Source organism: Vidua chalybeata, chromosome Z (genome assembly GCF_026979565.1).
Source record: "Vidua chalybeata isolate OUT-0048 chromosome Z, bVidCha1 merged haplotype, whole genome shotgun sequence".
NCBI classification, from domain to species: domain Eukaryota; kingdom Metazoa; phylum Chordata; class Aves; order Passeriformes; family Viduidae; genus Vidua; species Vidua chalybeata.
Genome location: NC_071570.1, coordinates 24283181 through 24299731, shown reverse-complemented (window position 1 = coordinate 24299731; position 16551 = coordinate 24283181). Strand labels below are relative to the sequence as shown.

Genomic DNA, 16551 nt, shown 5'->3' with positions numbered 1-16551 from the left:
GATATATATATACTTCTCAGTATATAACCTTAAAAACACATCTGCATCTGTGAAAAAGAGATGATGATGGAAATTCCTGTAAATTACCTGGCCTTTCTCTTTCTTCTCCCAAATGATCTATAGACTGGCCTTTGTGTTGATTTTGCCATGCATATCCGTAATTTGTGTAAATCACCATAGCTTTATTGAAGTAAATGGTCTGAGACTGGTTTACATTACCTAAGGACCAGACCAGTGTTTTTTACTGTGCTCTGCTAAGCAAAGGCAGGGGCCCATCATAGGTTACTGAATGTAAAAGACATATATATGTAACTGACCCCTAGTACTCACCTTCTTTAAAAGAAAATACCAGCCACCCTGAAATGAATTACTGGTTAACTACTATTAATATGCTATAGAGTCAGAGAGTCGTCTACAACACTGAAAGATCAATACCAGTATTTATTGTGCATCATATTGATCTTCTATGAAAGAGTGGGCCATATTTCATACTGTGTACATAGTGCAAAAAAAGTAGCATCAGTTCTCTTTGGGACTTGGTAAAGACATAGAAAAGAACTTAAGAGATCCAAGCTGCACGAAGAGGTACTGTTTTCTTTGCTGCAAAAGTGTTGCTCATGGATGGAGAGCCTGTGATGACCCTACATAGTAGACTTGGTGTTCCAAAATCTGAGTGAGAATTTAAACTACTTTATTTTTTTTGTTACTGTTATTCTAATTTCTGTACCTCCTTGTACAGGCTCAGTCCCATTTTTGATCATGTTGTATTTGCAACTTCCGAAATATTAAATTTGTGTGTAATAGCAAGGGAAAGGCCCAGGAGCCCTTCCTACTTTTTCCATCTAGACAGTGAAGACAGCCAAGGCATAAGCCCAGCTCCTGCAGCAGATCTCATATTTTTAAGTGCAGGTGGAGAGGCAGAGTGGAAGCTTGACAGTGAAGCAGAGATTACCTTCTTGAGAGCTTAATTCCTCTCAAAGATTGTACCCTGATATGCAGGTGTTGTAATGCTGCAGGCTCTAAGGCAGGGGAGGACCCTCTTCTTGCCAGGAGAGACATTCAGCTGTGTTGAACTTGGAAGAAGGAAAGAAATCAGCTGAAAGCTGCTTTCTTAACCTTGGTGTTCTCTTCTTGCTGGCAGAAAACAGTCACAGGCTGACAACCTCCCTTGAGGAGAAGACTTACCAGGTTGAGTTGCTGGAGGCATGGCTGTAGGAAGGTTCAGCCAGTAGGTAGGAGTCTACCCCTACAGGTATGGGCCACGGACCAACCAGAGGAACCCCAGCTAGATAGTTACAGATTCCTGCAAATCTGTCCTTCCACATTTAGAAGTATGGTGTCTCATGGGATTTAGGGAAAACTAACTCTTCTGGATGTATTTCCTGTGGTGTCACAGGAGTCCTAGTTCTTAAAGGAGCTGGATGTGTCTTTCCCTTCATTTGAGTTTTTGCCTCTCCCATTGCTCCCATTTTTGTTGTTAATCTGCTGGGGCACATCTCTGTAGTGCGGCCCTGCAGCTCTGAATGGTTGTGTGCTGGAGATGTTACAAGGACCATGGATTTCATAACTCTGGGTTTTTAAGGGAAAAATGCTCCAGGTTGCTGATGCTTGGGGTTTTATGCATATGGGTGCCTGAGTGGCTGAATGAGCCAGCTCTGCAGGCCAGCTTTGGAGATAGTAGCTGATGGTAGTGTAAAGACTTGGAGCATGGAGCAACAGCCGAAAGAAAGTAGAGAGCACTTCTGGTGGGTTTGTAACAGCCCTGAACTACTGGTGGGTGTTGTGCAGCTTCATAAAGGAAAATGTGGGAAAAGTCAAACCTTTTGCACTGCTGGTGCCAAATGATGGTAGCCCAAACCACAGATAGAAGATAGAAAGGGAAAAGAAGGATGAAAAAGCTTTTTTTTTCCTCCTTCTTAATGCAGCAGAATATTGCCAGTGCTGCTCTTCAGGAGGGAGCTGTAGCACTAACAGCTGCTGGAATGTCACAGAAGCATCAGGAATATCAGGAATGGTTGTGATTTTGGTGGATGGCTATAGGTTTTCTGTTCTAGCCTAGCCCATCTTGTCCCATGTTAGGAAGTGTAGTGCATAAGACCTTTCCAAAAGTTGCAACAAAACATGTTACTTTCTCCCCCTCTTCCTTTTAGCTGCTGGTACCCAGTGTGACTGATCTCTCCTGTATATTAGAGAATAAGAATCACAGAATCATACAGATTGGAAAAGACTTGTTAAGGTCATTGAGTCCAGCCTTCAACCTATCACCACCTTGTCAACTTGACCATAGCACTTAGTGTCACATCCAGTCATCCCTTGACACCCTCCAGGAATGGTGATTCCACCACCCCCCTGGGCAGCCCATCCCAATGCTTAACAACCCTTTCCGTAAAGTTCTTTCTGATGTTCAGCCTGAATCTTCATTGGCACAGCTTGAGGCTGTCTCCTGTCATTCTGCCACTTTGTAGCGGGGACAATAGTCCAAACCCCACCTGGCTACAACCTACTTTCAGGTAGTTGCAGAGAGCAATGTGGTCCCCCTGAGCCTCCTTTACTCCAGCCTAAACAACTCCAGTCACTCCTCATAGGACAGGTGTTCCAGAACCTTCCCCTGCTCCATTGCCCTTCTCTGGACATGCTCCAGCACCTCAGTGTCTTTCTTGGAGTGAGGGGCCCAGCTGAATACAGTACTCAAGGTGTGGGCTCACCAGTGCTGAGTAGAGGGGGCAATCCCTGCCCTGCTCCTGCTGGCCACACTATTGCTGGTACAGGCCAGGATGCCATTGGCCCTCTTGGCCACCTGGGCACTGCTGGCTCATGTTCAGCTGCTGTCACCAGCACCCCCAGGGCCTTCTCCTGTGGGCAGCTCTGCAGCCACTCTGCCCCAGCCTGTGGCACTGCCTGGGGTTGTTGTGACCCCAGGGCAGGACCCAGCACTGGGCCTTGTTGAACCTCACACCACTGGCCTCAGCCCATGATCCAGCCTGTCCAGATCCCTCTGCAGAGCCTTCCTGCCCTCCAGCAGTTCAACACTCCTGCCTGACTACGTGTTGTCTGTGAATTGACTGAGGATAATCTTGATCCCCTCATCCAGATCATGTAGATGTAGAGAGACCTTATCTTCCTGGTGCTAGTATTTTTAGTGGGGAGTAGTTGCCCTTCTAATGATGCACTGTAAATTGAAAGACACTGCAGAGATTTTTAGAAGAAATCGGGCATTTGTGCAGCATAATATAGCCTTGTGAGAAGTTCAGCAGATGACTGCCTTGCATGTCTCTGTCATGTGAAATCTGTATCCCAGCAAGGAATGTGTTGGAGGATTTTACTTTTGGCTTCTATTTTGCAACATTTAAAGCAGAGCAATTGGAATGCAGCTTTATTTGAGCGGTAAATTTAGGAAGGGGAGTCAAGCTTGTACTGTGTCTGTGGTCTGAGTTCTGATTTCATCAGATGCAGGCAAAAGGATCTAAGAGTCTTGCCCAGAAGCAGAATAATAATTTTTAAAATTATAAAAATGAAAGTGTAGAAACTCTGAAAAGTCTTCTGTGGCATTGCAGGTACTTCTGTTTTGTGTGCAAATTTGAGAAATACTCCAGATAAACAAGGCCACCTCACATGGTTCTGCAGAAGAATTAGGTGCAGGAGGCATAAAACAGTCTTTGCTAATAAATAGTTCATTGATGTCAACAGAATGGCAGCAAGAACTGAATGGGGCACTGTGTAATTTAGTGACCTGGAAGGAGATGATCCATGATTGCAGAAAGCTGTAAGTATAGCTGAAGAAGTGAAACGCAATTGCATTGTAAATAGCAGTAGTGGGTGAAACATTATTTGATCTAATATGCAGCTAATGCACAGGACTGTGAATGTTGTTATCGTGACTCTGAGAGGCTGGTATGCCACCATATTCCTTCCACAGGTAAGTAACCAAGATGCAGGTACACCAAGAGCAAGATCCAGAACAAACTAGGCCTGCCCGAAATGTCTCTTAGGGCTATTATTTCCTATGTGCTTGTTGCCCATGCTGCTTCATGTCCATACCAGTAACTCTTAGGAGCTCATGCATGTGCTTTAAACCACATTCTTTTCTTCTCTACAAAACAGTTGGACAGCATAATGGGGAGAAGAGGAGTTCCTTACAGAGAACTGGTACAAGGCAGGGTCACAGACCTACAAACTAGAGCCAGAGCTACAGATATGGAGAGATGTGGATGTTTGATTTTTTTTCCATTGTAAATGTATATATAAGATTGTGGCAGCTTTTTGTTGTGTCTGGCTTGGCAGTGTAACTGATACCACATATGAGAGAGAGCTTGAGTGTGCAACAGTACCAACAAGCACCTTCTATTTTTCATGCTTGCAAATATTGCAAGGCCCTGGTTGACAGTGGAGTGGGAAATCATGGCTTCTCATTGTCTGAGAAGCATCCCCATCTTAGGGAAGACAGGGAGGCAGACCTTGCCTGTGGGGAGTGCAGCCAGCTAACCCGTGATCTGGAGGCAGTCCAGAGTGGATGCAGCAAGTCACAAGCAGTACCTTTCTCCCCCATCTCTTTTGCTAGTGGTGGGGGATCTTGTTCTGCGATGTAATTCTCTAGGTATGGGAGCTAAATTTGGATAAGATGGCTCAGCAAGGATTGAGGACCATAGGTAGTGTGTGGGTTTCTGGGACACCTTGGCTGTTCCTGTGGTATTTTGCCCACTACAGCTTCTCTTGCCTTGTGGCTGTTTGCCCTTCCTAGAGGCATGTTCAGAAGATGTCCTCTCACCTTCAAGACACTGGCTGGGAGGAGTAATTCTGTAGCTAGATCCTTTCTGCTTCTAGAGAGTTACAAGAGACTTGGCACACTGTTACAGGTTAAAAAGTATTAGGAGACTGCAAAGTTAGGTGATGTAAATCATTATCCCCATCGATTGATACTGATTGAGGATTCAGAGTATTGTCTTAACCTGCAGTTGGTTTTGTCTGCTGTTCTGCAGTCTGTGGTGTGTGTAGGTGGCAGTCTTGGACTGTGAGTAGTTATTGGTCCATTTGAGTTTCCACTGAACTCTCAGCGGTGTTTAGCTTTCAGCTCCTACTTCTTCTTACTTACCACTCTGTCCAGCCTTTGGTAGGAGTAGTAGCTCATTAGAAGGTGAAAGATAATGGTCTTTTTTTTCTTTTCCAGAGGGACGGATGCTCATTCAGGACATCCCTTCCATCCCCAGTAGAGGGCACTTGGAGAGCACGTCTGAGTTGGTTGTGGACTCCGCCTACTACAGCAGTTTTTACCAGCCGTCTCTGTATCCTTGTTACAACAACCTGTACAACTACTCCCAGTACCAGATGGCAGTGGCCAGTGAGCCTTCCTCAAGTGAGACAGGGGGTAGAATTGTAGGGTCAGCCATGAAGAACAGCCTTCGAAGTCTCCCAGCGACATACATGCCGAGCCAGTCAGGAAAACAGTGGCAGGTATGATCTCCTCTTTGCTGGTTTCATGGCAGTGCAAACGCCAGGACCCATTTTGAGAAAATTAGACAAAATGGGTGGTTGCAATGCAGCGTAACAAAAATAATCACATAGTTGGACAGTGATAATGGTATGGATAAATTGCCACAAGCGCAAAGGGCACTAACTTGATTTTATCTTCTGTATTATGTGACAGTAGATTATGAATTGTTTTCCAGAAAAAAAGAGTCCAATTCAATTGCCCAACATAACATCCGGAGAGCCTAAGGTGAAATTTCTGGGAGGCTTTGTTGTTCAGAAGCATGGATTTTTTTCTATGTTTCACATCCAAGGTGCCAAGGTGACCCGGGAGACCATCCTGTTGTGCAGCGGTTTGGTTGCAGTCAGTTGAATGTGACGTGGCATATTACTAATTGTGTGTTCTAGCAATTGCAGCTCCAGAGCTTGTGATTTTTACTCTTGCAGTTCAGATTACAGGCAGTACCTGAGAGGTTCAGACCAGAGCTCTGTATACTTTGTTAGGATATAAAGCAAATCAAGCCCTCTCACTCTAGGATTTGATAATTGTAGCCTCCAACTCAATACCAGTCAGAAACTGGAAAAAGAGAAAATCTACCAAGATGGGGAATTCTTGGCAAAGTGGGAACATTTCAGTGACTCTGGGAATGTTTGGTTTTGGACTGCCAAGATGCTTTTTCTGTCTGAGACTGAACTGGTAAGGCTGTACCCTCTGCGTCTGTATATGCCTGTGTCCCTTGTGTAAGGATAGGAGAGGGCAGACCTCTTCTGTAGAGAATCAAGACAGGGCAGGCTGTTTCTGCAAAGGCTGTGTTGTGAAACCACTCAACAATGAAATGTCCACCAAAACCTCCTTGTGTAAGTGAACAGATAGGTCATCCTGTTTGCTGACAGGGAGTTTCTCTAGCCAAGTCTCTGGCACAGGGACCAGCTCTGAAAGGGCGTTTTAGTTTCTGATACCGAGGAGCTGAAACTAATGCCAGGGTGATTACAATTACTGTAGCATTTATTACTATTCCACATCCCTTTTTCTGCCGTGAGTACTGCTGTATGGGATAAAAAGCTATCTCCCTTCCTTCTGTGGTGCAAGCTCATGCCATGAGAACTTTCTTCTCTCAGTTGATACATGAAGGTATACCTTTCCAGTTGATGGCATCCTGTCCAGCTGATGAATTCAATCACCAGGCCAAAGGGAAAATTAGTCAAGACGAGTTACAGGATTTTGCTGGCAAACCTGTGCATGCTTATCCTCCTCAGAGGAAACACGTAGCTGTTACCTACACAGCAACTTCTGCTGGGCTGCTTGTACTGACTGAATTTATTTTTTACATGTATAGGCTTTCTTAAACCAGACTCCAGTAGAAGTGCATCTTCTTTTCTAACTTGTATTGCTGTTAACTCTTTTGATCAAAGTTTCTGATCTTTGTTTCTACGCCAGAATCACAGCTGGGCAGTGCCTGCTGTAACCAAATTAGGGCAGCTTGCTAAGGTGTGAGCTCACAGGAGGGTTTCTTTTATGGTAGAAGTCACTACTGTGCTCACTGAAAGGTATTCTAGTTCAAGCTGGGTAGACAAGACATCAGGCTTTTCCAGGCTCACTTGGTGAAGGCTCACAGATCCTAGATTAACTTCAACCACACAGGGAGAATTGCATATTTAACTTATGGACACAGACAAAGCCTTGAGCAGCCCAGCTGTCTGCTGTTTCAGAATTTAGGGAGCAAGAGAGAATAGCCAGGGAGGAAACATGTGAGTGTGTGTGGGATGAGATGAGGATTAATGCATCATTGAGCATTGGCAAATAAACTGAATCACTGAATCTTTAATGTAGATTAATGTCAGATTTCATTAGTCTTTGTTCTTTGCAGAGGCTGGCATGCTCGAGTGGATTCATAAAGGTGCAAATATTTTATGTATTTCTCTGTAGGTTTTCCTCATCTATATACAGTCACACCAGAAGTTGTATCCATCATGATTTGATAAGTGTAATGAAGATTATTGTTTTGGTTAAGGCTCCTTTGGTCATTTATATTCTGCTGCTCCTTCCAGCTCTAGGGTAGATAATCACAAATGTCTGGTGTTGCACCTGAGGAAGAGACAAGCCTAGGTTGGTAGGAAATGTAGCAGATATGATGGTTACTGCACCTCTCCTTTCCCTCCAGTCCTGTGTGGGCATCTGGAGTCTCCCTTGAAGCTCTTGTAATTGCTTATTACAATGGGAATTTGTGTGCATTCCATCCAATTAATAGTAAAATCAGTTTACCAACATACTGCATGTCAGAGTGGGTTGGTGTACTTGAAAGTTGGTGCTTCTAAAACTGGTCTCACTGCAATGGGAGAATATGGGGTGATTGCAGCCTTTTCTATCACAGCAAAAGTAAAGCCTTGTTAGACACATCTGAATCTAATCAGACTTGATTTTCAAAGCTGACAAACTGCTGGCATGGGATCCACAGCACAAGTCTAATCTGGACTCACTGAGAGTCAGTATCATCCCCCCCAAAAATGTTAAAACTTCTGGCTCATTCAGCTAAACCATTAAAATTGGCAAGATGCAGAATATGTCCCCACCTCGGGACCAGTGGCTGCTTTTTCTTTGGTATTCTGGTAACTCCAGGGATCCTGCTCCTGGGAAAGGTTAAGGCTGGTTTGGATGTTTTGGACACATTTCAGAACTTCCATCTTTCCTTTTCCTTTCCCTTTCCCTTTCCCTTTTTCTTTTTCTTTTTCCTTTTCCTTTCCTTTCCTTTTCCTTTTCCTTTTCCTTTTCCTTTTCCTTTTCCTTTTGTTCCGTTCTTGGCAAACTAGTATTCTCACTTTCAGAACCTCAGCTTTTTTGTTCTTTCCTTACACCAGTTTAAAGCAAAAATAACTTGAAAGAAACCAAGAAATTTTTACTTACTTTATAATGTGGGATTTACATTTACCATCTGTAAAGTATTTAGTATTGCTGATGTAGGAAATTGTTTTTTAAGGATTTCTTAGAAGTACCAAACTTGGAAAAATTCACTTTTACTAAATCCAGAAGAATGTGGCTGTGACAGGACAGCTAGGAGGTTGAAGAATAGCCACTTGCTGGTAAAAAAAAGATGTCTCTTTTCAACTTCTTCCATCTGCTTCTGCTTTCTGGCCCAGTTTTTCCTCCAAAAAGCCTGTCTGTCTTATAAAAGTTGCAGTCTTCCTCTCCAGAAATCAGTGTAAAATGTGTGTGTAAATATATACACATTGTGCAAGTCACCCAAGACAGTCCTAGTTTTATGTGTAAGCAGTGAATTATATACTGTATTCATACCATACCCTTCACACTACAGATTTATGCTAAAAGTATCCTAATGTTTCTGACAGCTCATGTGTGACATGAATACAATCCATATTTCTTGGAGGAGCTAATCTAAGTGGTTTATTTTCCAATACTGCTGATAGGGCTATATCTCTAGGTGTCACTGCATTTGAGATTCTGATGGTAACATATTGTTTATGGGTCACTGCCTTTGTCTAAAAGAATAAGTTGGAACAGAATAGCAAAGGTTAATTAAGTTTGTCTATCAAGGAGGGACAGATATAGATGTGTCTTATATTTTCTGTGCTAGAATCAAAGTAAGTCAAGGCAGGGCATCATAGACTCATTTTTTCTTTTTTTCTGGAAAACATGCTTAGCTGGTTTTAGGAATGAAACACCTTGGGCAGTATGAGTGCAACAGTAGTTGTGAGGGGTCAGCACGTGAGCAGTAATATTGCAAGGTGGGAGAGTAGCAGCAAACCTGGTTTATAACTGCAGAAACTGAGGCAGGTAACTTGCCAAAGTCACACAGCTCACAGATGACAGAGGGGAGATTACTGATGCCTGAATTTCCATGTCATTGCCCAGTGGCTGCCTTCTTGCCCATGCCAAAAACAAACCTGTGAATTCTGTTGTGTGCAAGCAATGACACAAATGCAGTTTTATGCCCACTAAAATTGACTTTAAGATCAAGACAGAAGGAGGAGCCTATGTTAAGCTTTCAAGTTTCTCTGGTGTTTCCATAATTACTGAGTTTGGTAAGTTTGTTGCTGAGTCAGAGGTGAAATAAAAGGATGTAATCCTGGGTAAAGTGATTTGGCCAAGATCATGTGGCACACCAGTGGCAGAGCTGAAAGATTGCACTTTGATCTCCTGCTTATAAATTTTTGCAGCTCTTGTCACCCAGGAATAGCATCCATGACCTCCTCCTGTTTGTCTTTCTTGGAAACAAGCCCCATAGTTGGGATCAGCTGCAAAATGTGAAGATAACACTGGCAGGCTCACAAAGAGATTGTGTCTGGCAGCTTCTGCAAATAAAAGAATTACACAGGTGATGTTTTGGCGAAACAAATATCTAGGAAGGGCAGAATCATTCTCTAACCTCTGAGGCTTACCTAGGTGCTTGCTTTGACACCTTCCTGTTTCTGGTTTGGCCACCTTCTCTCCTCAGCTCTTTTTCCATGAAGAAGATATGTAGAGGTTGTGCAGATGCTGCCAGAAGCTTGGGAAGAGGCACTGGGCTTGATGTGCTCTTCCACCAGCTGTTGAGAAAGGCTTTTTACAGGAATAGTCTGATGCAAGAGCATTTTCCTTATGATTTCCCTGGATTTTGCTATGTATGCTGTCGTATGCTGTCACTGTTGAACATAGCTGGAGGGCTGCACTGACCATTTTGCTCAGTTTTGTTTCTGACTTATCTCTGCAAATGCAAACTGTAGCTGCCTCTCAGTTCCTCACAGTGGCTTTTCAATGTACAGGGAAAGAATTTCCAATTCACTCGTGGCCTTCCAATCAGGCCATATTTATTTGTTCATGAATTCTAAGCATCTCAACATTGCTTGCAGTACATCTTTTAAAACATTACTGAGTGTGTGCTGTGTTGTACAATTTAGGGGAACCTGTAAATGTTGCATAGGCCAGCTGCTGCTCTGATGATATGTGTCTCCCACTAAAGTCTGTGAGGTACTTGGTGAATCCTGCAGGTGGAGCAGAGCACAAGCACTGTGTGGCTGGAAGGGAAGCAACTTAGGAGCTCAGAATGCCCTCTGCAAAGACTAATGCATGCCTTTGCTTTCCATAGCTCTTGCTCACCTAAAATATGCCTTGTTCTCTTGGCAAGTAGCCTGCAGTGATACAAACCAGAGTGGTTTGTTGGACTGTTCCAGCTCATGCTATCTCAGCTTTGTTGTAGGGGTAGAAGAGGCAAGGGAGGCAGGAGACACCAGAAGGCCATGTATTATCCTCGTGTGATCCGTGCATGACCCCAGCATTCCCCCTGGACAGACCTAGCACAGGATCCCAAACCTGGTACCTGACTATAGCATTTGGAAAACTGAACTGCCAAGGCTGAAAATAATCTGAATATTCAAGGGCCTCCCCAAGGCTGTCTTGATCTCCCTTTTTGAAACCCAAAAACCTGCAAGGATTCCACAGAGCTGCAGGAGTTAAACAGACCAAATGTCCCTTCTCATGAGGTAGTGGTCTTCTAAGTCCCCTTTTTAATGCAGCGCTAAGGTCAAGAATTTTTACAACAGGTTGGTTTTTTATTGTTACTGTAAAATAGGATTGCTAAGCACTATAAAAAGGAAACCTTATGGTTCAGATTTACTGTGCTGTAGATTCTAAATAGTTTAATAAAGGAAAACCAAAAGCTTTTGGATTTTCTTCAATGGTTAATACACAGCATATTCTTTGCAGAGCCAAGCCTCTGGCTTTCGGTTGAACTCTGGTTCATAGACAGGGTATGGGTAATAAGATTATAAAACATGTCTCTTGCTAGCCAGCTACCACACACTAATAATAATAGTAGTAATAATTTATTGCATCTAGGGATTTTAGGTGAATTGTTTTTTAAGGAATGGAGAAAACCCCATTTTAAACCTAAACCTAAACCCTGTTCCAACCTATTCTAAAAACAGTCGTGAAAGGAGGTGGATCACTGCATCCACTCTACAGGGAGGGGAAATGTGTGCATGATCGAGTTAGTGCTGGGGAGTGATCCCTCCATTTTGCTACAGCTGAAATAATTTGTCTCTTGTAGGCAGCCTTTTCTTGGTTGTATGTGTGCACACATGGCCTTGCACAAGGGAGATGTGGAGATGTGAGGTCTGTGGATGCTGTCCTGCTCCACCAAGGGACGGAAAACTATATGCAACACAGCAGACAGAGAATAGTTGGCTAACTTTTTTTTTCCTGGTACTTCCAGGACTGTTGAGCTTTGCAGATGTGCAGATTAAAAATGTCTTTAGCACTGCACTTTTGGGCAATTTGTATTGCACAGAGGCAATGTTTTGTTGGGGGAGTCTTGTTTCCAAAAAAGGAGTGGGCCCTTTGTGAGAAGAGGAGAAGCAATGTCAGTGGTTGAGTTCAGACTTCCTCAGGATGGCTCATTAAATTTTTGAGGGGCAATTTACTATTTACTCTGGATGAAACTTCAGTGTGTGTTGATCTTTTCTGCGTGTGAAGGTAGAAAAACAAAAAAGTATTGCTTTAATTTGTAGGCGAGAAACTCTTCACTTTCACAGGCTAAAAGCAAGTCCCTCAATACATGTGCAAGTATATGCAACTATGCTGCTGTCAGAAATCAGGCAGAAGTGCACTTTGCTTCCTATGAACAGCCACCATTCTCTCTGTGCACCTAATCGCACTGAAAACATGCCTCAGAGAGCACCAACAGGATTTTATGTGGCTTGGGCCACATTATTTGCAGCTAGGCATATGAAAATGAATATGGAATTCTTACAGGGAATTCCCCTTGGAAAACAAGGGGTGACTGCATTGTGGAGTGATTCTGGGAGGTGCTGGTGGCTCCTCCTGCCAGGACCAGACCCTGTAGGTGTACTGGCATGGGGCAGCCGTGTGGGACAGCAGGTGCATGCCCAGTCTCCCCTGCTCCCTGGCTCTGATGAGATTTGCGGCCTGGGAAGGGCTGAGGGGCGGGGCTCCAGGGAGCCAAGGGAGCCACAATGGAGTGGGCAGGGCGGAGGTGGGACATAGCTGAAAAGGCTGTCAGGCACGTCTGCTTGCAGACATTGTGTAGTGGCATAGCTGGATGTGAATTATTGTTGGCACTGCTACTGTCATAACTGGTACAAAACTCTGACAGTTTGTCTCTGCCCAGATGCTTTCTGTCTTTCAGTCATTCACTTCCCAGCATACTTAGAGAAACCAGCAAGTCTTATCTTTCCCGTTGAGATGGTTAATCTTGTTTTGGCAGCATTTTTGGAGCGCAGAGGCCATGTTGCATTGCAGGGCTTTGTAACAAATAATAGTAAGTTGTTAGTTCTTTAATAAAACACAAATTTAAGAAAGCATTACCACTTCTTTGAGGAGATCAGTTTGGATGATATCAGGGCATTGGAGTAGGATAAACTTTGATTTGTGAGTGTTGCCACTTTGCTGCAATCTGTGGAAGGGAAAAGGGATATCCGATTAATGTTGTGCTGACACGGCAGACCTGCTGGCTGGTATCCAGTTGTGGCTTCACAAACAGCTTCTTGTGTAGTCTAAACACAACTTGCTTTTTTTCAGTAACTCAGGAAAATATTTTTCCCATCTTATGGTATTGTAAGAAAAACAGTGTGCTGTTTGGGTGTGTCACTGCTCCACACCATGGAGCATATCCTGTTAGAGTCAGTCGATAGGACTGTCCTCCTTAGCCACCGAGTAAGTCCCTGGCAGAGCAGTTACCAGCAGTCTGACTTGGGTTATTCTTTGGGAAGGTGTAGAAGCTGGATGGACACTTCACCTCTGACGCTGGCCAGGTGTATACAATTGAATGTGCCATAAGCTGGGGACTTGGCAGGAAGCTGCTTGCAGTGAAGGGTACTTGTTTGTGTGCCAGATGCATCTCCATCCACAGTAAGGTAAAACAGCCATAGGTCTGCTGCTGCTGCTGCTGCTGCTGCTGCTGGGTCACATCTCACATCACACCACCTGTAGCTGGTCAATGTGGGCAGACTGTGAAACCACCAAATCAAAAACCCAATGCCATCATGTCAGAATTTTACTTCCCATGCACCCACTGTGACCTCCTTCAAAGCCATGGAGGGGTGGGGAGGAGGGATAGCAGGGTGCCCCCATGGCATTGGGGCTTTGCTTTCACAAGCTGCTGTTGCATTTCTCTCTCCTGACAGGTGAAGGGCATGGAGAGACACCACGCCGTCAGCTCCCAGTACCGCGTGTGTTCCTACTACCCACCTGCTTCCTACCTGGGACAGGGGGTTGGCACTCCCGTGTGCCTCCCCCAAATTCTGACCTCGGAGGACATCCCCTCCTCCTCAGAGTCAAAAGCAAGAGGTGAGTGCGCCCACTGGGGTGCGTGGCACCAGCTGGCCTTGGACCTGCACTCAGGAGGTGTGTGTTGCTGCTGGGAAGGAAGCTAAGCATCATCAAGCAGCTGTTTTAAAGATAGTGGCTGACTTCTGGAAGGCTTGTAATGCGGTGGCAAAGTAAGGCTGATGATGTACAGTCATGCAGTCTTGCACTTTAGAAGCCTCATTGTTCAGGAGTCCAATCAGTTGTACTTTCTGTACTTATGTATGTCTCTTAAGTTGTACAGCACTTGAGGTGCTGTCTTTGGTGCTTATCACCTGGCTCCCTCACAGGAGTAAATAAGAATCTCTGCTCCAACCTCAGAATTACCTTTCTTCTCAGAAATGCTGTGATTTTTTTCACAGGCCTCCCACTGAGCCTTTGCCATCCTTTCTGAGCCACATGTGGCAGCTACTTCTGCATCCCAACCATATAATGAAGCCCTTTGCAGACTTTCTTCTTTTTTTTTTTTTTCCAAACTCATCATACCATGTTACTTCGTTTAAAACTACTGCAGATAAATCTTTCTTTCCATATTGTGTTTCAGGCTCTCCTAAGGATTACTGTAATCTGCAGTAATTTCCAGCGCTGGTGAATTTACCCTGTGGTTTTGACAGTGTTTCTCATGCTTCCTTGTTCCCTTACTCCTGTAGCAGACAGTGCTAACACAGGTGTTAACATGGCTCTGCTGGAGTAATCCAACTCCACTGAGCTGCCTCTCCATCACTGAATCAGGTCAGTAACTGATGCTGGAGAAATAAGAGAAACAGAGAACAAAATCTTGACACTCTCCAGCATTCACAGGTATCCTGAGCCAAGATAATAAGCTTTTCACACATTTTATTTCTCTGTAACACTTAGTGAACTCGGCAGCTTAATTTTGTATGGTCTGTGGGAAGTATTTTTTTTCATTCACTTTACACCTGCCAAGTTTTAGTGGGCCGTTTTTGTTTTGTTTTTTTATTTCACTGAGTCATAGCACTGATAACAGCACCCATCCTCATTTGCTTCTCTTCCCTTCTACATTGAAATTAGTCTTCTCCTCTTTCTGTCTGGTGGAGGATGTATGTGGTGTAGGTCCCATAATTGTTCTCATTCATGGTCTTTCTGTGTCTGAAGTCCTGGGGTCTGTTTCAGTTGTGTGCAGTGGTTCTGTCATGACAGAACCTTAAGGATTCAAGTGATGTTTTGGAAGGTGAAGAGTGTATAAAGTCATACCTGTGGCTTGTATAAATCAGCACTGAGCCCTTGTATTCACTAACTTCAGAATAATTTCTGTTGAAGAGGTAGCTGTTCTTTCATAGTGGCTGTTTCTCAAAGTCTTCCAACTAACTGTGGCATGTTAGATAGAGGAAGAAGCAACATATGGTGTGATGAAACCTTAGACTTTTCCTCCTTCTCCAGTAGTTTTAAATGGCTTAGAGAAATCAGTGATCCTTGGTTCATTTTCCTTCTCTTTTCTTCAACTTTATTTTATTCCCTCTTTTCTGACCACCACTGAACAGTGACGTCTTCCTTTCTGCCCATTGGTTGGAGAAGCAGTTGGTTTTATGCTCAACTGCGGTTGACACTTTTTATTGCATCCATCACTACTAACTCACTAAGAGGTCTTACCAGCCAAGTCTTTTTAAAAATAGACAAAACAACTTATACCCTTTGTTCCCAAATGCACTTCAGTAATTTTTCATCACTCTAGAAAAAAATTACACGTAATGTTCTACTGATTTTTAAACTGCATAAATACTGTATTTTCAATAATCCCTGACTGCTTCTCCAGACACTATTCCACATACAGATATTGTTCCCTAAGTTGCACCATCAATCAGAAACTGACAAGCAGTGAGATGTAATTTACTGAGATCAAACAGCATTTTCCAGACTCTGAAGAAGTGTTTTTCTATAGCAGAGAACTAGTGGGTGAAAGAGGCACCAATGTTTTTGGAAGAAATTTGAACCTGTGAGCAGGATCATAGCCAACAGGCTTCTTAGAAGCATCTTCTTTTTTCTTAGGCATATTCTTGGAGGAGATGTTTGTACTTTTTCTGTCCACAGACAAAAGAATATCCTCAGGAAATACATGATTTACTCTTCCGTGACATTTTTCTTCTGGTGCTTTTCACGGACCTGAGACGGTTAGAGGTTTGTTGCCTCTTTTTGTGACCTGTGTGAGTACTGGGTGGATCCTGTGTATTAGAGAGGTGGGTCATTTCCCCAAAGTATTGACTGCACATGTTGCAGTTGCTGTCTCCTACAAAAGATACATTTTTAAGTATTTCTCTGTGAATTGTTGGGCTGAGTTTTCTGTCCACTGCCTGACCCCTTTGTTATGAAGCCTAAGTGACATGTTTCTGGGTTAGTGGTTAGTGGTTGCTACTTTCTGAAGACAACTCTAGTGCATTTTCAAAAAAGCAAATCATACTTTATTCATTCCTTTTGTACATTTGAAGTACTAATCATGCTCAGAGTTTTCCTTTCTTTTTAAAAATATATATTGATGGATTTTAGATCCAGAAGCGAACATTAGGATCATCTAATTTAATTTGTTATATAATGTAGACTGTAAAACTTCAACTAAACTCCTGCAGCAAATCAGTGACTATATTTTTAACACCAGTATGAAGACTTATGTATTGCTAACCCAGAAATTTTAGAGAAGGGTAACAGTGTGCTTAGAAGAGCTGCAGGTCAAAATAAAAAAACGGAGGTTTTAGCCATATTTTCAAAACATCCAAAATGTGCATCTTTAGCAAAAATGACTGTTAAATTCCCAGGCA

The 16551-nt window shown here is 43.4% G+C and overlaps 1 protein-coding gene across 1 annotated transcript in view; it reads left to right on the top strand.

Annotated features, from left to right (window-relative positions):
* The window catches only part of DMRT1 (doublesex and mab-3 related transcription factor 1), a 58308-nt gene that overhangs the window by 18995 nt on the left and 22762 nt on the right, over positions 1-16551 (top strand). Inside the window, exons 3-4 of the mRNA XM_053932804.1 lie at positions 5165-5448; positions 13600-13762. Of these exons, the coding sequence (XP_053788779.1) occupies positions 5165-5448; positions 13600-13762 (447 nt within the window). The remainder of the gene's footprint in view (positions 1-5164; positions 5449-13599; positions 13763-16551) is intronic.